The sequence below is a fragment of the Rissa tridactyla genome, chromosome 6 (genome assembly GCF_028500815.1).
Source record: "Rissa tridactyla isolate bRisTri1 chromosome 6, bRisTri1.patW.cur.20221130, whole genome shotgun sequence".
NCBI lineage: Eukaryota > Metazoa > Chordata > Aves > Charadriiformes > Laridae > Rissa > Rissa tridactyla.
The window spans coordinates 28,803,015-28,823,213 of NC_071471.1; the positions used below are offsets into that span (position 1 = coordinate 28,803,015).

General features: G+C 47.0%; 1 protein-coding gene across 1 annotated transcript in view; it reads right to left on the bottom strand.

Annotated features, from left to right (window-relative positions):
• Positions 1-215: 215 nt before the first annotated feature.
• The window catches only part of TP63 (tumor protein p63), a 106,050-nt gene continuing 86,066 nt past the window's right edge, over positions 216-20,199 (bottom strand). The window contains exons 6-14 of the mRNA XM_054205696.1: positions 18,752-18,867; positions 18,314-18,423; positions 17,902-18,038; positions 16,775-16,857; positions 15,703-15,839; positions 3,987-4,144; positions 2,894-3,038; positions 1,908-2,001; positions 216-640 (exon numbers count right to left, since the gene is read on the bottom strand). Coding sequence (XP_054061671.1) covers positions 344-640; positions 1,908-2,001; positions 2,894-3,038; positions 3,987-4,144; positions 15,703-15,839; positions 16,775-16,857; positions 17,902-18,038; positions 18,314-18,423; positions 18,752-18,867 — 1,277 coding nt within the window. The 3' untranslated portion in view covers positions 216-343. The remainder of the gene's footprint in view (positions 641-1,907; positions 2,002-2,893; positions 3,039-3,986; positions 4,145-15,702; positions 15,840-16,774; positions 16,858-17,901; positions 18,039-18,313; positions 18,424-18,751; positions 18,868-20,199) is intronic.

Below are 20,199 nucleotides of genomic sequence, written 5' to 3' on the forward strand. Positions count from 1 at the left end.
CAGGATGCCCACAAGGTGTGCGAGGATTCAAAAGTCAAGAAAAGAAGCCCTCTCCCCAAAGGAAAACATGAAACAAGAACACCACCTTCTCGAGAAGGTCAACGGCTTTCAAGGAAATACCACCCGCCTTCCCCCTTCGCTCAGCTCTTCCCCTTGCAAGAGCTGGGGTGGAGGTCGCGGTCCAGGAGTATGACCTAGACAGCATCAAGGGCATAACCTAGCATGAATGAGCAAGAAGGTTCCCTCCGCCCTTTGTCCAGGGGTGCAGTACCAAGCAGAAGGAAGACAAATGAAGGGCTGAGCAGTTTGTGGCCGAGGCAGGGTGGAGAGGGGTCCGCGGGGCTCACTCCCCTTCCTCCTTGATGCGTTGCTGTTTGTTGCGCCGGGCATCCATGTCGAAGTTGAAGTCATTCCATTCGTCACGGGGCGGGAAGGAAATGGTCTGCCGAAGCGTGAAGCGGACCGCATCGATGACCCGCTCTCCCCGGGTTTCACTGGAGCCCACACTGACGGTGGAGGCGCCGCTGGGGGTGCGCAGGAGGTGGGGAGGGGAGGAGAAGTCATGGAGCTGTCGGTGGTCCAGGATGCCCTTCCAGATGGCATGGCGGAACTGCTCTGGGATCTTGAGGCTCACCAGATCCTGCAAGGTAAGGTGGAGAGCTTAACAGGGCAGTCACTGGGCAAGCTGGGCTCTGGGAGTAGAAGCAGCCTCTGGGCCACCCGGCAAATGCCTATTAACCAACAAAGCTGCTAAAATCCAGATGGCCATCATGCACTGTAGAAGACAAACCACTAATCCTGAAGGTGGTGGTTCACTTCTGAACAAGCATGTGTAGCCATGAGGCAGTAAGGGCTAATGACACAAGGTCTGTTTTGAAGTTACAGAAAACATGCGTTCATGCATAAGATATGGTGTTCTAAAGATAGATGTTGAACTGGACTGCAAGGCCTCCAAGACAACCTCAGGGGTATCTGCTGGTTGTCTGTTGGGGGGGATGCTGGGCTGCAGACGTTGAACGTCTTTGAAAACTTCCGTGCTTATTTCAAAACCTGCAAAAGGATCTTAATATCCAAGTCTGAGCTCCAGTATTCAAAGCTCTGGGTCTGACTCAATAGGAACTGCCTTAATTACTTGAACACAACCAAAATTTAAGAACAGACACATAACCTTAGAAAACTTGGACTTTGAGGCCCCATCATCTCTGGTGCAGTACCTGAGGGTAGCATTACCTAAACTCTGGGAAATGTGATATCAGCTTCTGAAAAAAAAATTAGCAACCAGTTTTGGTTAATTTGGGTCAGCTTTTCTAATTAAAGCAGGAGCAGAAGGAAGGCAGGCCACGCTAGGAAACAAAAGCACCATAGCCTTGCAAAGTCTCGGGGCAAAAAACTGGGACAACCAGCTCTGAGGAGAGCGATGGCACAGGAGAGGAAGCAGCAACCCTGCAGCAAAAGCCATGCAAGAGAAAAAAAAAAAACAGCTGGGCGGAGATGCCAGTGGCAAGGGAAGATTATTAAGGTAAGGCCAGAAAACAGAAGCAGGGAGTGAAAAACGCAGACCACTTCTGGACAGCCAACTTGTCTGCAGGCGAGTGAGGTGTTTCAGAGCAGTGTAAACTGAAACCAAGTCCTGCAGAACTAACAGGCGCGTGGGCTGGGGCCACTTCGGGGGCTAAAATGGACAGTGGTGGGGAGGGGAGATGCTCTTTCTCTGTGCCAGGCAAGGCATTTTAAAATGCTGGCCCTGAGTCCAGCCTCTCTTCACCTCACAATAAGTCTTCCCTGTATGCAACAGCCTTAAATCAAACTAATTGTATAAAAATAAAATATGCTGGTTCTGCATTTCTGACCCGTTCCTACAGCAGGGCCAAGAGTGCAAACAAAGGAAACGGTGAGGAGTTACTTACATCCATGGAGTAATGCTCAATCTGATAGATGGTGGTCAGCCCCTGGGTCGTGAAATAATCCACACAGGATGAGCAGCCCAGCCTCGCTAAGAAGCTGCAGAGGAGGAAGGAAGGAAGGAGAGAGAAAAAAGGATCACCCTGGCTGCAACAGCCCAAACCACAGAAAAACCAAACACTCAGCCAACCTGCAGCAACAGGAAACAGAGCTTTCACCCTTGGCTTGACCTTCTCCAAGACATCCCAGGCCAGCAAGCCACATCACTGCCACATCAAACATGAGGGAGTCCAGATGCCTAGCAGACAACCCTCGTGGCAGCACCTTGCCTTAGTCAAGAGCCGGTGCTACACAGCCTGGATATTGGGGCAGGAAGGCTCAACGTGGACCCTCCTGCCAGGTCACTTCACCCTGGTGTCTGAGGAGGTGGCTGAGCCCATGGCAACCTGCTGCACGGATAGAGGGCTTCAGCAAGGCAGTGGGTCTGGGTCTCAGACACATCATGCACACAAAGTACTTCAAATCAGCACATTCCTCCCTAAGCGTAAAGGATTCCTCCTTTATGGACAGCATTTTTTCAACCTGTTTGACCCCATGGAGGGCAGAGGGGCTTCTGACCCCAGCCATGGCCTGACAAGTGGCCAAAGGGCAGGGGGTGGGGGTGGTTGGGTGGGATAAAAAGAAAAAAAGAAAAAAGACAAAAGACATGTATGCAAGACTGGCTGGTGCTCTCAGCTCCACCAGTCCAACAGATGCTGCATCCCTTAGATTTTTGCAGTCCTAATGTCCCTGTTTCTCTCAGCTGCTCAGAGGTGGGGGTTTGAGGCTTGGTGCCCAGAGGGTGCCAGCCCTGGGCCTGCCAAGACCCACTGGGATCCAGTGCTCCAGGAGAACGGGGCGAGGGACCCAGCAGGACCCTTCATGCTCCCGACACGAGGCCTCTGCTCCCTGCGGGTGGGAAACATGCGCCGGGCAGCCTGCTCCCGCTCACCTGACGATGCTGCAGTCTGTGGGGTACGGAGGAGGGGGGGTGCAGTGGGATGTTGAAGGCATGGAGAGGGGAGGAGGCAGCGCCTGCGTGGGGCTGAGGCCATTCATGTCACCGGTCATGGCCATGTGGGTGCCCATCATGGGAACTGGAGGAGAGAAGAAGGAGGAGCACATTGTTACCCAGGCATCCCCGGACCCCCGCTTTGCCCCCAGCATGGCACCAAAAGGACAGCACCCGCAGCCGAAGCAGCCTTAAATCCCCTGCCAAAGCCCTGCAGGGAGCGAGCTCACAGGGAATTTCAGGCAATGGCTGCACAGGGACCAGATGACAGACAGCCCTTCAGGAGCTCTTCCCTCACTGTCGCCGCCACCTTGTCACCTTCCCGTACAAACAGGCTCGGTAGAAACCTAAGCAAGCTGCGGGCGTCTCTTCTTTCCCTGCCGCAGGAGAGGAGCAGGAGAGGGCCAGCAGAGTAACCCAATACAGAAGCCAAACAGCTTTGTTTTTAGAGGCACCGAGCGCACCCGAAGGGAATCAGCAACAGGTGTGGGCAAGAGCCCAGCGCTTTTGAAATAAAAAAAAAAAAAAAAAAAAAAAACAAACAAAAAACACACCACACAAAACTCAGCCCCCAGAACCATGTCTGTCATCCTGGTTTCACAGGGCTGCTGGGCACTCTCCAGCAGCCAGGAGGAAGCAGGTTACAGAGCTGCGAGATGCAGATATTTCCTTTGAAGCTAAGAAGTGTCTTAATTGAACTGCGGGGAAAAAAAGTTCGCCAATGCTTGCATTTCCTCTGCTGGGAAAGGAAGAAGAAATAAGTCCTGAAAGACAGATGACAGTACAGCCAGCCAGATCTGCAGCAAGAAGTAGCTCTGTTCATCCCAGGACGCTGAAACCTGGAGAAAGCAGGTGACTTGCCCCATGGCACAGCAATGAGCAATACTTGGCTCTGCAGGTTCCCAGACCTGCTACCACAAACAACTCCAGGATCCCCAGCCTAACACTAGCCATTTGGAGATGCCAAGCCTCCTTCCCTAGATTAGTGGGGTGTGCGCACAGAGTAGGAAAAGAAGGAGCGAGAGTTTCTTACTGTTGGTTCCCATGCCGTCAGGGATGGTGGTTGGGGTCAGGGCATTGCGCTGCTGGGGGTTAATTAGCTGGCTGACCGAGGGCAGCTTGTTCATGCTGTTCATTTTGCTGAGCGGTGGAGAGTTGGAGCCGTAGGATGACTGTGACTGCATGGAGGTCCTGCAAACCAAGGAGACGTTAGGACGGGAATCGCAGCAATTGGTTGTTAAGAGCGCGCATCCAAGGAGCTACATTTTCTGCGCATGGCAGTGGTGAGTTACTGCCAATGAAATCACTGACACCATGGGAGCATCGCAGATAAAGATCATTGGAGAGAGAGTCAACAGGAAATAAGAAGTTTCCCAGATATTCTGGGCATTTAAAAAACAAATGGGGAAAAACCAACAAAGGGAAGCTTCAGTTTCAGTTCAAATTTTTTATTTAAGGAAAAGTTTCTATGTAAGTTTTTCAGTTCAAAAGAACATATCAAAGCCAGCAAACAGCTGCCAAAACCCAAAAAGAATATTTTTAAGGTCTCCTTATGATCAAACACTTTTTTTCATAAGAACAAGAACTGAGGAAGCCATCTCAAACCATCCTAACTACCCCTAAAACCTGACTGCAGAAACAATTTTCAGATCGGGTCATACTTATCACATTGGTTTCTCCAAAATTCTTAGTTATTCATATAATGAGGTTTTTATCAGGTGTATATATAGCAGTCAGAGGCTCTTTGCCCAAGACAGACTCCGTACACCTTAGGGACCACTACTGAGATGGTCAGAGCTGCCTGGGATGCCGACACGCAGCTTTTACTGGTGTTAAGCAGAACCTGGTATCCAAACCCCGCAGGCTGCTTGCAAAGAGTATCAGATTCCGACTACCGCTCAACAGCACTAACCTCCCTCAAGTCCAGACAGCCCCAAACTCCATCCAGCATATCCACGAACCAGGCCAGAGAGGCTGGCTGGCGAGCTCCCCTTCCCCAGCCCCGAGGGTCCCAGCTGCAATCCCGCCTCGTAAACGATCCGGAGCATGAAGACCAGACCGCTTCTGAACAGCAGCCCAGTTCCCGGATCGAGTTACGGCTGCGGCATCCCATCTGGAGTAGGGTCTTATTTGGGTTATGCAGAAAATGATCATTAAAGCGGGCCCAACAGTGCAATTGGCAGAGCCTTGCCATGCCACAAGCGAGCGGGCTTTTCTTTCCCCGACACCAGGAGTATTTGCAAGACTGGCAAAGGTGCTGGGGAAACGGGCACGCTTCCCAAACACGATGTACCCTCACAGATCATGCTCGCCCAGCAGAATGGAGGTCACCCGGCTCGCCGTAGAGCCTAATACTTGTTCATCCACATCATGGTGACCCCACGGTGAATGTGCAAGGGCACATTCCCATCTTATTTCCCATTGGGAAACTCGTTCGTCTGGGTATAACTGGTTACACCAATTCCTGGGAACTGGCTTTCCTTCTATGCAAACAGAATAGTTATTACTTCAAATAAGCGAAGTGTAAAGGAAAGAAAAGGCTTATTCCTAGATAATTTATTAAAACCTTCAGCACTCAAGGTCAAGTTTCATACAATTACATTGTCTCCAGCTTCCTGCACTTTTAAGATGTGCAGCGTTGGGTGGAGAAAACATCTATGCTAACAGGCCGGAGTATCTAAGGCCCCGAAGAAATCTTACCTAATTACACAATTACAGGAGGTACAGAAGGGTGTGAACTGTCCTTTGGCAGTGAAGGACAAGATCCAGCAAACTTCATAGACTCAAGGAAGTGGAAAGCACAAGAAGCTTCACAAATTAATATTAATGACGGCAGCAACTCCCAAGGGGAAGTGAAACCGAGCCATGAAGTTCAGACCCAACTTTTCAGGGTGAAGGGAATGATTCAGATCTGAGGTTTCAATTCGGCAGTTATAAAAGTTGAGGCCAGCCATGAAATCAAGTCAGGCTGACACCACCCTTAAACTAAGAGGCTTCTGGATTTAGGACCAAAATGAGAACTTTACAGGTTCAGGCACCTATCTTAACTCAGGTTCAGCTGAAATAAATACACACCTGAGTAGTCTCTTAGGGCAAAATCTGCATGGTAGGCAAGTGAGGAGGTCACCATGTACACAGTGAAATTCCAAATCCAATCAATAAAGACTTCCCAAACGAGATTTAGTTTCACTGTTTAAGCTCAGGAAAGATTTTATTCAGACAGCTTGTGATTAGAAACACTTTTTAAAAAAACAAAACAAAACAAAACGCCTCTTGCTATGAAACAAGATTTTCCAAAGAGGTCAGCAACGGGCCTAACTTTTCTCTCTGCACCACAGAGATCTCAGCGAAGACAGGTGACTACAAAACATTTTTGGTTTTTTTTTTTTTTTGCGGGGGGAGGAGAAGCAAACAACACAAGCCAACCCAAAGCACCCTACACTATACAAAACTTTAACTTATAGCATATTTTAACTTACAGCTTAAGGACTCCATTCACCTCTCGTTCCTACTCATAAGAATCAAGATCAGCTCTCTTAATACAACCAAGCTCAAGTAAATAAAACAGGAAAGAAACAAAAGCATTTTTCTTCATACTCATTCTCGTCTCAACTAAACTATGCCACCACATAAGGAGCCATGTAAAAGGTCTAGAGAAAGCCATCCAGACAAAGAAAAGTCCCAAGATAAACCAAGATGCAAAATTTTATTGAAAATTAATGTCACACATCAATATAGCAACAGCCTCAGAAATACAAGAAAATATTTTTGATATTAAACACACAGACTACATGGTGTTTGAGGATTCATTTAAAATATATTGCTTTTTTCTCAATTTTTTTTTTTAAACAGGTATTATAAGAATGTCATGCACAGTGATTTTCATTAAAATTATACTTACTATGTCTCAAGAAAGATTAGAATTAGAGCATTAACATTTCTTTGATATCAATGCCAATGAAATGCATTTTAATATCAAGGTATAAGGACTTCAATTAAGAGACTATTATACTTCTTGGAACAGTCTGATATGAAAGGCACTGAGTCACATTCTGCAACTGATTTTTCTCTCTTCAAGAGGCTATGTAATTATTTAGCCAATAACATCTGTAGTTATGCAAGCTTATATGAGGGCAATCACCTGTCATGCTTCGAGGCATATACTGATCATCTCAAGAGGTCAGGAAGGAACTTACTTCTCCCACTTATGAAGCACAGTTCAGTTCACAGGTTACCTTGTATAATTTTGCACTTTCCCAGCTCACTGGGTTATCAGCCCTTCACCAGAGGTAGGAAACTGCTTGGATAGACCAATTACCTGATTCGGTAGACAAGTCCTAGAGTCCTCATTCACATTAGGTGAGCACACCGTCATGTAAGCAGCCTTAATGCAAGTGACATCAAAAGTTCAGTAAGTGCAAGAAAAGGGCAGCTCAGGCTCAGAGAGACTAAGAATTCACCTAAGTCCCTGGGCCTACAGTTTTCAATCCCTGAAGACCTAGAGCTAGTCATGACGCAAGGAGACCCAAGTGGAATTGAAGCTGTCCAGTTCTGGATCTGCCTTTCCTTACAGTAGCCACATCAAGTGCAGCAAGGATTACATCCCAAGTTCACAGGTGGTCAACATGCCCAGCGGCAATATTTTTTTTCAAGTGAGGTTGCCCACTGGGCTGCATAACCTTGGGATGTCATTGATGTAGTCTAGTAATGGCACATGAGTGACACAGATGATGCTCAGTTGCACTCATCCGCTTTGAAGGCCTATGAAGTGAGACACTAAAAAAAAAAAAAAAAAAGCAGAGAGATGCCTACTTGTCCTTCAGATCTCAAACAGCTGCTATTCTAAAGCAAGTAATAGTGCATCTTTTCAACCATTCAAGTAGTTTGTAGTTTTGGTAACCAATGGAGGGCATGGAAAGGAAGAACTCTGAACTCTGATGGTCACTATGGAAACAGCAACTGCAGCACAGGGACAGGGTGGGGATAACAACTGCCCTTAGACTTCAGGTATAGGAATTTCACAAGGCAGGCAGTGGATGCAATCTGCTCTCCAGGGAACGGAACTATAAATACAGGGAGTGGATATACATCAACTAGTTGACATAGTCCGGTAGCACCTGACTGACTGATGAGGCCCAATCAGTCCACTTGGTTATTCTTTGAAAGGAGAAGGCTTACTTTTCTGAAGCCCCACAGGTGACAAAGCAGGAATCAAAAGACAGCCGGGAAAAAGTTTTCTTCTTTTATCTGCAGAGGACAGGCTATGAAGAAATTCCAATTGCTTTCAGCTCCAGATTATTTGATAAAAATAAATAAATAAAAACGCACTAAGATAACCACCTTGTAGCTGGAGAGCAAATCAAGTTACCATTAAGACCAGTTTCACAATCATCATCCTTATATGTAAGAAGGACAAATTGGAAAGCCTTTCTGGAGGACAGTGGGATCCAAATAATTTACTTTCTTGTTTGGTGAAAGTCCCAGGTGCTGTATTGCCCATCGTGGTATGAGAGATTTCCTAGAGGTCAGACCAGATGATGAACTGGAGTGTGAGCTGGAATTTCCCAGTGCAGGCTGTGGATGCCTTGTATCTTCTGATGGGCTGCCTCCTCAAACTTGTTGGTGGACAGGCCCTGAAGCAGATCACTAGATACAGATTAGTGTGTCCTTGTCTCAGTATTTTTGTATTGCCATCCACAAGCAGGCAAGACCAAGATCCAAGAATAAACCTTCATTGGAAGGACAGACTGACAGCGTGAAGCATAATCCTGCATCTGGGATACATTGGCAGTTCAGATCCTCACCTCTCAACAGAGAAAGGAATGCTATTCCCTTTCTTCTCCCAAATAAAATGGCACAGAGCAAAAGTTATCTGCTTTGTGATCTTGAAGTGCTTCCTGGAGCTTCCAGGCAAAGTAGAGAAGCACTTGATTTGGCTAGCTTTACACAAGGAATGATGGTAGAGCTGCAAGTGTACAGAATAGTCACTGCCAGTGTTTAATTAGTTATTATTTATATTTAATCACAATTTCGGGGGCTCTTCTCCATCAGCCCTCCCCCCTACTCCTATGGTAGAACAAGTCTTACTAAGACAATGAAGGAGATATGCAGAGATGGGATATGGCTCTCAAAGGAGATGTTAGTACAAGTCATCACCTGCTCACATCACAGCTCTGCTGCCTGGAAGCGGATTATGTGATGTTCAGAGATAACAGTCTTCTCCCACTGCATCAGGCTTTGTTCCTTGGTGGGTGGCCAGGAGGCCTGCTCTGCATTTGGGAGGCACCTTCTCTTCAGGCTGCACCTAACCAGAAGCGTGTCAGAGCTGGGTACGCACCTGACCCAAATAAGTCCAGCATCGACTATGCTGCAGACACAGAGGTCCCCCCCATCAGTGTTGATCCAGCCTCCAGGCTGTGTTTCCTAGGGGTTGCTGATCACTGGCATTTACATCTGAGCTCTGCTCCCCAACCACTGCTGACCTGGGCAGACACCAGCCCGCAGGGAGCGCCATTCCTGGTGTATCTTCAGTAACTTCCTCACATTTCCTTTTCCCGCAGCCATAAACATTTGAGGGCTCCTCAGGAGAGATGTCACTGCCTGAGAGTGTGGGTTGAAGGATGCTTCTCTACCAGCATTAGGGGCTGTTCTTCATGTAATGATGTTTGACCTCTACGTGGGGAGAGCCTCAGCAGGCATCATGCCCACCCTCAACCAGTTCCTCCCTCATTGCCAGTATCCACACGTAGTGCCACACCATCCACAATGCTGGGTTAACTCCATGGCATGTTACTTGCCTGTTGATCATTCCTTCTTTGTGCTGGTCTGGGTGCAACACTTAAAGATGACATTTCCAAAGGATTCAAATCCACCTTGTCAAGCCTCACATAAACAGCTTGCAGAGGTAGACTTTGATACAAGCAGTGGGAGGATTTACAAGTCCTTGAAGAGAAACAGTCTCCTGTGTAGGAATTGCTAAGCCAGGACGCACTTTATGGACATCATAAGCAAAAGCAAAGGCCACTGATTGCAGAATTAATAGACAAGGTGGGCATGTCCTGAGGCCACTTGGCTGAATCAACTGCAACATATGCTGGCACCACTTTCCTTTGAACTGTGAGGTTTGTAGTGATGGGGTAAAATGTAGTAGGGTTGATGAATACCCTAAAGCAACATCTAATAACTGCTAAACGTCTGCAAGCTACAAACCCCTTCACGCAGGTAGGGCAGTGAGCAGTTTTGGACACTCCACCCTTTCCATGCTCAGCTGCAATGGGACAGGGACACTGGTCACACATGGTCATCGTTACACAGAAAGACTCCAACCTCACGTTCACCTTGTGCAGCTCATCCCACCACTTGGATCAAGCCCACAGAGTCAGGAGAGACCTCTCTAAGTTCAGCAAAGCTGGATTAATGCCAGCGGTGCTGTTGCAAAGTCAAAGTCACCCAGTCTTCCTTACAATTTAGATGTGTCTTAGATCAGACCCTTTATGATTAGAAATAAGGGAGGGGGGAAAAAAAAAAAAAAATGATGCCAAATTAGTGGGCATTTCTACAGGGGAAAAAAGTGATTTCTTACCAGTGCCAATTCATATAATTATTAGCTCTCTCTGTCCAGCAGTACAAATACTTCAGCTACTTGTGCTATTACTGCATGACCAGCATTAAAACAGGCCAAACTGACTCTCACAGACTGTTTAAACACACCCAACCCCCTTCTATCCCCCCCGCCCCAGCCCATGAACAAGTTTTTAATTTAAACAAGACAAGAGGCATTTTAAAATTGAGACCTGCTCAGAGAAACCCTGCCAAGTTTCACAAATACAGAAGTTAACAGGAAAGAGTATTAACAGGTTACAAAAACAGGAAGAAAACGTTACACCAAGACAGACAACATTGTGGTTCCTGACCTCTCAATGCTATGGGCTACAGCTAAGAGGTCTGTAGAAGTGTCTGTTGTTTTTGCAAAGTTTGAGTCCCTTCAGGAGATTACTCTCACTATTCACTCTGTTGCTAGCAGGCTGCATATTTGCCCCACTGTTCCTAGTCCTGCCAGCTGGGCAAAGTGATCCCACCAGCTCGGTTTATGGATATACTGATGGGTTTGGGGGGCTGGAATGTTTTAGGATGGCATCGGTCTGTTTGGGAGAGTCTCTCCTTGAGTCCGTGAGTTCACTCCTGAAGCAGGCTGAAAGGAGACTGTAGAGAAGGAACCAGAGAAAAGAAAAAGAGATGAATGTAGAGAACCCTTCTCCAGCCACCGAGAGAGAAACAGTCACTTTCCACCTTCATGATCACAGGAGGGGAAGAGCAGATGTCTTAGCACCTACAGAGAGGTCATGTGGCAGGGGGATTTAGAAAGCCACAGGTACAAGCGAGTTCTTGGCCAGGAAGAGAAAACAACTAGCTGATAGAGAAATCCGATTTCTGTGTCCCCGTCTCAGGGGTGCAAATGGTGCCCTGATACTATTCCCAGTGACAAATGTAAAAGGAAAAAAACGCACTCAGCCAAAGGGGAAAATGAGAAAAGCAGCTTCCGTTGAGCCCACTTCAATTACTTAAAACCAGAAGCTGGCGGTAGGGAGAGAAGACAGAGCCTACTGTGAAAGGGCCATATAGATTACATCTCAACTACTCCCCTTTTCAAAGCCAGAGGACCCTCTGCACTAAAGCCGAGGGGTCCCTGGGCTGCAGCTGATGCAGAAGGCACTGCACCTTAAAAGCCAGCAAAGCAAATGCAGAATGTCTTTGTATACCTACTCCCACACTTCCTTGCTTATTTTAATCTTGGCAGTTCTCTAGGGAGAACACTCTCCAAGTGCCTGGAGTTCACAATGCATGCAAGCACAGCACTACAAAACCAAACGAAACCATGCAAAAAATCCACACCAAAAATGAGAATAACCAGGTGGAAGTCTGAAGAATACCTTCTCTGCAAGCCCACTCCCCGTGATAGCAAGCGTCAGGATCCTTGTGGCTCCCATCTCAACTGGAGCACTCCAGGCACTGGATAGCTTGGCTTTGTCATACCTCACTTAGAAGGTTAATTCCTTCTCATTTGGATAATGAGCTGTGCTGCTCACTAGATTGAAGGGCAGACAGTGGGTTGGTAGCTGCAGCCCTGCTGATGTGAGAGAAAAGTTTGCCGGGATATAAGATCCCTCTCAGACATAAGAGCCCTCTTCTTGGTAGCCATTGGAAGACTTGGGAAAATCATTCAATCGTGGGACTTGGACTTGATGATCCTTATGGGTCCCTTGCAACTTGAGTTATTCTATGGTTCTGTGCTATGGCCAATTGAAATAAAGACTGTTCTGAAAACAGTGCTCAGCAGGGTGAAACTCATCACAAGCAATTTTCCTGAATATGAAAAAGTATTTTCCAGTGAAACACTTAAAGACTGCGCAGCTACTCCCTGGGAGCGTTAATTCTAAATGTATTTCACAGCAGAGCATCGAAGAAACCTTCCTTCCCCAACAAAGCACGGGCCACTTCTGGTATACCTGGCAGCAGGTATCTTCTGGCAAATCCGTGTTTTACACAAATGGTGGCAGACCACGAAAAGGAAGTCTTCTAAATAAATGTGCGTGCTGCTGTTCAAATATGGGCCCCAAGATTTGGCAGGGAAAAAAGAAGAATAGAAACTGCAGCAAAAACCCCTTCCCACCTATGATCATGAAGGTATTTGGCATAACAGTAAATAAGAGAAAACCATGCACAAAGGAGCAAACAGAGAGAGGAGATGAGACAGAGAAAGACTGTGGTCTGGCACAACGTGGACCATTGCAGTGTTTTGGTCATCTTGTGGGACACAAAGCTTTCTGATTGTGACCAGATTTGTCCTTTTTATTCCAGAACAGTAAGACAGTTGCATCTGCTGGCCTGCCAAACGCAACGCTGGTCTCTATGTGCACAAGAGCAAACAGTTGTTTTCCAAAATGACAGATACATGTTTTTAAAACTACCTTTCACCATTATAATCTCCTCCCTTGCTTTTCCTACTCTTCAAAAAAGATGAAGCTTTCCATGCCATAGGAATGAAAGGGAAACTTCTTCCCACACACCTAGAGGCTTTTCACATTAACCATTGCTCGTAAAAGTAAACTGAAAAATCAAGCAATTCTTCCACCAAAGCTTGACTGTGGAGCACATGTGGATGCAGCTCCATTTTGAGATGAAAAAGCCAAGGGTAACTCACAAACACCCCGGCCCTACAGAGCCCTGGTAGGACCTACAGCTTCCTACACGTTCTAACCTGGTCACTCCATATGTGCTTTCCTAGCTCCCAGTTTTAACACACACTTTGAATGAAAATGAACCAAGACTGAGTTTTGAAAGTACCTCTCTACTTATAAAGTGAAAGGCATTTTCTTTTAAAGCCAGAATAGACTCGCAAAGGAGTCACCGTGCTGCTGAGTTTGGCCAACCTGACGGGGAAGCAGTGGCAGGACATCTCCCAGCAACCTGCTCACACACAAGGTCTCTCTTACCCAAACCAGTTCCTACAAAGTGTCTTCTCTCCCCATTTTCACAAGACCTGAAGCTCCTTTACAATTCTTCTTTGGGATGCAACTTATGAGACTTTTCAGCCCAAATGCTCCTTTGTCCTCAACACATTCCTTCCAAAGTTAAGTCATACCCTGGATTATTGAGGAAAAAGCATCAGAACCCAACTGCACCTAACAAGCTAACGCTGTTAGGTTAGAGAGGACCCTGCCTGATGGCAGGCTGTCGGTGGAGACAACTGCAGCAACTTGGGACAAACACTGAAAGTTATTTTTCTCCCCACTCCTGGCATCCTTAAAAGCTTTTAATCTTTCTCCCCAATATCTGAGCACACTCAGCAGCTAAGAAAAACTAGTATATAACTGGACAAGTGCCAGGAGATATGCTGAAAGAAGTCTCATTACATTAAATGGCTGGACTCATACACGCTGGTCTTAAAGGTAACACAAATAGGCAAACAAAAAGGCAAACTCAGTTGCCAGGAAGCCATCCTATTGATATAGGAAGAATGAAAACAGTAATTATGGCAAAGCAACTGTCAGCACCAAGTGAAAGCTGTCATCTGCTGCCATCCATTTCTGCTTACAAAACCATTTCTCAACTGAAATGGCTGTAGTTCAGATGGAGCTTTGAATACATGCAGCTGAGCGCACAAAGGCCACAATGCCTAGGGGCTAGTAAATACAAGGTATAGTATATACAAACAGCGCAGATGACTGACAAAAATAAATAATAATAATGAGAACTTTAAGTGCCTCGAAAAAGAGACCAGAGCCCCTGGATGCTTCAGCCATTTTGGCACAAGGCTTTTTTCACACCTCCACAAAACTCCAGCTGACACTAAAAAACACACAGGTCGAAATCTGAACACATGCAGAGATCTGGCAGAAAGCCGTGGTATTGCAGAAGTCCTGAGACAAGGCCAAGGCACCGAAATAAATCCCTACAGGCTCAAGTGGGACTTATGTGGTGCCTTGGCCTTGTGCTAACCTCTGCACAGCAATGAGTTATACCCACAGCCTCTTGACGCGTGAGCTTACCAGCAGGAACGCATGAGATCCTAAGCACTACCGCTGGCGGCTACCTACAGCCCAAGTGGCTATTTTCTGTCACCCGATACAGCAGGTGAAGCAATGCCCATGAATGACACCGCTTACGGTCTGTCTGGGAAGTCATTCTCAGACTCAGTCTCTGTAACTGTAAAGCTTTGGGAACGGAGGGGAAAAAGGAAACTAGACACTTATTTGGCCCTTCTTGTCCCCATCCTCCTACCACTTGCACCATCCAAAGTAATCCTGGTGCAGCCCTGCCAGCTGAGTTCAGACAGGGACTACGTCTGCCCAGGTGGAAAGTTTCTCATGCACAGTGTAGAGAGTCAGTAACAAAGTACAGTTTTTAAAAACCACTGTAAAAATGCACATGTAGGGTCTTTCTTCAAAGTGCCTACTGATCACAAAGCAATATTCTTACATGTTTCATCCTTGCTCCTGAACTTTCAGCTTCCCTTTTTATAGCTGAAGAACCTGCAGTATTTACAGCCCACTGAGACACCAGCCCTCCAACAGCACCAGACATGCACAGCAGTGAGATCCCAGCGCTCGGCCAAGCTGGTGCTCACAGTCCCGGCTTCACATGCTCTTGGCAAGATGCTCAGGTGGACACCCTGGAGAAGGTGTGGAGATGGCTCCACGTTCACTGCTGTTCCCACGGAGCTAATGAGAGAAGATCACACCCACCCTGCGCTCCCCAGCTCGTGCACGCAGACCGTTCCCACAGCCCTGTCTTGCTGTGGCTTGGGCTCTGGCTGGAAGTCAGAAATGAGGCGCTAAGTCTGTCCTCATTCACCCTCCAAGGCCACAAGGTGAATTGCGTCGGAAAAGAAACTAGAGAGAGACTTCACAAGGAGTCAGGATGAACGCTTGGGGAAGGAAGACTGCTTTGTCCCATCGCACAGGTCATGAAATCTGAATCTCAAACTCATGATCTCTTAAATTCTGGTCCAGAAACTTGGCTTTGGCTGAACTCCTGGCATCAATTTCTACCAGCTCTGCCCAGGGGGTTAATAAGCAGCTACGCAGTGGGAAAGGTTTTGCCAATGCAGTACTCTACGAGTGCTTGGCCCTCGGTTGAGTACCATATCCCTACCAACAACTGTGCAGAATTCTTCTGTGTCTCTCTCCTCTCTCCCCCTTCCCCACCGTCCTCACTGCCCAGGTCACTGCAAGCACGCTCATACTCACTGCTTCTGGAGCAAGTGCTGGTGCTGCTGCTGCTGCTGCTGCCGGTAGGTCTCAATCGTGTGCTGGGGAAGGTACTGCATTAGTTCCAGGGACTCTTTGATCTTCAGTAGCATTTCATACGTCTCCCGTCCCCTCACCTGGATCACGGGAAAAGGAAAGCGGGGGGAAGAAAAGTCTTAAAGGACTGCATCTATAGTGACAGCCACCTTAGTGAGTTTTTGATAAAGTTAAGTAAACAACCAGAGCAAATTCTCTGTTCGTACACTATGCATACACAATAAAACCGTTAAGCCTTGTGCTAGAGGTACAGCAGATAATGTTGAAGAGCGATAATCTGACACTGCCGGCTCATGAACGTCTTGGGATTGTCATCTGGCTCGATGTTAATCTATGCCAACCGAAAACAACATTCTGATCCAATCTGTTAGACAGAAAATGTCTTTACCTGCCTCAGATATAAGCAGATCTGGTGATGAATCTTACATGCCTTGGGGGAAAAAAGGGTACTTGAATTTGGGTGTTGGGTTTGGATTTCCCTTCTCCTCTAAGCACGCCGTGGTTTGTGATTTATCCAACTAGATGTGGCTCATGGGGAAGCAGCTAAATGGCCAGTTACAGATACCTCTTGCCCTTTCTGGTCCTACACTCAATACGGTGTATTTCACTTCTATCACTACATTACAATGGTAATACACATAAAAGCCAGAGAAGCATCCACCTTTGCCAGCAAGACAAGTCCCATTATCTCTAGAGAAAGCTCAAGTGCCACAGACCCAGAAATGACAGAGGAGGAAACCAGTTACGTCTCCAAAACAGTTTTCACCACGACAGATAGATCCCTTGGGATATTCTCATATGCCTTGCACAAGCCACTCTCAGTCAGCAGATAACAGGATTTTTCCATATTCTCTGTTTGGAATATGTAGGGAAAATAGATAGCTCTTGGGATTTAAAAATATATTGCACACCCCATCCTCAGTTCTCTCTGAGGTTTAAGTGAGCTGCTGACTTGCCTTAAGGCACTGAGGAAGATACTAAACATAGGGCAAATGCAAAGACAGAGAGAACTCACCGGTAAGTATAAGAGCTCATCATCTGGGGAACGTCTTTTTTTGATAGATGTCATCTGTATACCATGAGTTCCTTGTCGAAAAGCTGGAAGAGAAACCCCAAAAGCATCCCATTAAAACAAAAAAAAAAAAAAAAAAAAAAAAAGAAAAAAGGAAGAAAAAGAAAAAAAGAGAGATACAAAGGAGAAACATGAAGAGCATGGCCAGCTCAAGTCCACAGTGCCCAGAAAGGGTCTCTGCCTGAGTCACTCCAGAACTGTGCTTGCAGTTCCTGGCTCCATAAGGCAGGCACGACTTTGCAGATGTTGGGTGGCCATATCTCTTGGGGAAACACATCAGCCAAGGAGCACTGGATATATGGCAAAACAGCAGCAAGCCGTACCTAGAACGAGCACTGGCTCTTCGCAGGAAACACTGCAAGCTTTGAGTATTACAAGGTATTACAGTGCTTGTAAATTGTTGGTGGATCAGTGATCCACAAACGAGAGAAAACAGGCAGGGAACATGCAGAATTCACGGCAAAAATGAAGCTCGCCTCCAATCTGCCTCCTGTTAAAACCTGCTGCCTTGCTGTTCAGCCTAGTGCCGTCACTAAGCGCATGTGGGAAACCAAAGCTGGGTTTCCACATCATGCATGTCTGATGAGTACGTTGCACTCCTTGGAGCACGGAGAGAGGCCACTTGCCGCAGCCCCTCCGATACACAGCAGGGTTTATGTGCAGTCTTAGTCTAGGTTCCTTGTGGCTGGAAGACACATGCCACAGCATGAGACACTGTCTTGAAGGAGCAGTGAACGACAGCACAGTCCCAAACAAGCAGTAGAAGTTCCAAAAGCAGTTACAGAGCCCCAGCCACATACCTTGAAAATAAACACCCCCTCCAGCCACTGCTGGCAGGGCTAATCTAACCCAGGCAGTGCCACAAGGGAGCCCGCAAACCCAGATTATCAAATGCTGTTTTGTGAGCACCAGTTCGTTTCTCAGGCTGATTCACCCTGGGATAACAGACATCTAAAGCCCTCCTGCCTCCAAGGCCATGCACAGCACCGCTCCGTCCCCACGGCACAGGGGCCAGGGTCGCACCTGCGCCCAGTGACAGCACGATCTGCCCAGCTCTGCCAGCTACTTACGGCGCTTCGTACCATCACCATTCTTTGTGCTGTCGGAGACTTGCTGCTTGCGGATGCTGTCCTCGTCTGCTTTGCGATCTCTGCCTGGGCAAGCGCAAATGCGGGCTTCGAAACACCGGCGGCCCAAGACTTGCCCACTGGGAAGAGAGGTGAAAGAGGAAACGTCAGCTCAGATGCGGGCCAGCAGCACCCCTTGGCTTCACACCAGATTGTTCACAAACAGACCCAAACCCCCCATTTCCCAGTCAGGATAACCCAGGTGTTGGGCAATTCCGATCTGCAAAGATTTCAAAATATCCTATGGCCCCTTGCGTCAAACTGTCCCTAAGGACATGCAGTGTTGCCCTGAGGAGAAGAGGAACCAGAAGGTCACTTCACGAGCAAAGGGTTGGACTCGTGATGCACTACTTACTCTCTGGTTTCCAGCGTTACGATGATGAGGATCGGGCGACGGTTCATCCCTCCCACGCAGCTACTGTTACACATGAAGTTGTACAAGACTGTCGTGAACTCCGTACCAACCTGGTTGAAACAAAGGGGATGAGCAGGAGAGGTGGTAGACGGAAAGCTCTGCTTTTTCCAGGCTCTCATCTTGTACTCCCTTGGCTACACTATGATATACTGTGATACTATGATCAGACTAGCATGAAATGGGCCCCACCACAAGGTTTCCCTAAAAGAAATGAAGAACTCCCACAGGGGTATTTAAAACCCCATTTCTGACAAAGAGGAAGAAGGGATTCATTGTGGTGACGATGAGGAAAGCGTAAGATCCCAAATCCTTCAACTAGAGTTACAACGACCGCCCCTTTGTGTGTCGGGATGCCACCACCCTGAGCTCACAACGTACCTGGGGTGGCTCGTAGGGGACCAGCACACTCTGCCTCCCGGTGATGGGGTCTTCTACGTACTGGGCATGGCTGTTCCCTTCCACCCTGATCAGGTGGCTGGGAGGCGCAATCTGTCCTGCAAGGGCAAAGAGGCAAAAAACCCAAGAGACACTGCTGAGTGAAGCAAGCTCACACACAGGGCAGCAAGATCTTCCACCAAGGGAAAGCCCCGCAACAGGCCCCAGAGGTCTAGCAGAGCACACATGTGTCTCCCAGTCCTTAAAGCATCCCTCCTTCCCATGGACAGACAGGAAAGGCAATGCAGACTTTTCTCAAGCTCACGCTGGACACTTGTGAGTAAGCTTGGACATGGACTTCAAGATCCCAGCCTATGCAAGCCCAAATATCAACTGAATAGCAGCTCACAGCAACTCTTCAAGCAGATAACTCCATGTGGATTTTCACACCAGCTGAAAGCCTTTCTTTTCCTCTCCCTAATACGCACACAAAGCAAATTCCTTCAAGTCTCAATCCCTACTCTCTTCCCCAGCAACTGCTAACCCGCTTGCTAGCAAGTTCAGAATCATGAATCAGTCTTGATTCTAAGTAGCTAGAACAGACTCAAGCAGTGGGAGAAATATGCATTTAATTAATCAACTTGAAAAATCACACTTGCTTACAGCAGCAGCAGAGGAGAACATGATTTTTGTTTATAAGCCCCTTTCCAATAATTAAAAAAGTTTCCTTCCTGCAAATTTTCTTCAGTGTTTCTAGAACATACAACTAAATTCTGAGGAGAGAAGCCTGTTACAGGTTCATGCAAAGAATTTGTTTTGTGTTTGAACTGTTAATTTCTTACTCAAAATACAGTGTGTTTCTAGAGAAATAATAATTTCAGAATAAGAATTTGTAGTTTTAGGGTTTTTTCTTTCTTAAAACTCCATCACTGAAGCAGGTATCAGCCCTCAAAAATTCTGCTTCTGTCAGAAAAGCACTTTCTAACGCAAAAAACTATTTCAAAGAACCGTCTCTCTCCGCTCTGATTTTACACTCCAAAGTCCTTAGTTATTTTTGGGCTTGTCTAGCTGGCTGCATTGTAACCAGCAAAGGGATCCAGGCTCCTGAGACATCCCGCTAACTGACACCAACCGGGTTTTTTCTACAGTAGGAGATAAATAATGCACGTAGAATAAAACAGATGCTCATCTGAACTTATGTGAACTTAAGCAGCCAAGGGAAAACGGAGCCCAGCCCATGAGCTTGCAGAAAACCCCAGGTCATTTCTAAAACAGCTGCTACTTCACTAACATGAGGAGAAGCAAGTAAAAGATTAAAACATTAATACTGAACATAAATGATAGCGTTAAATGTACAGGAAGGTGGCCTACAGTTGATGCTGGCACTTAGCTTTATCCTGATAGAGATAAACAGCCCCTCTGTCTTTGAGGCGTGGATTAAGGACTGGAGA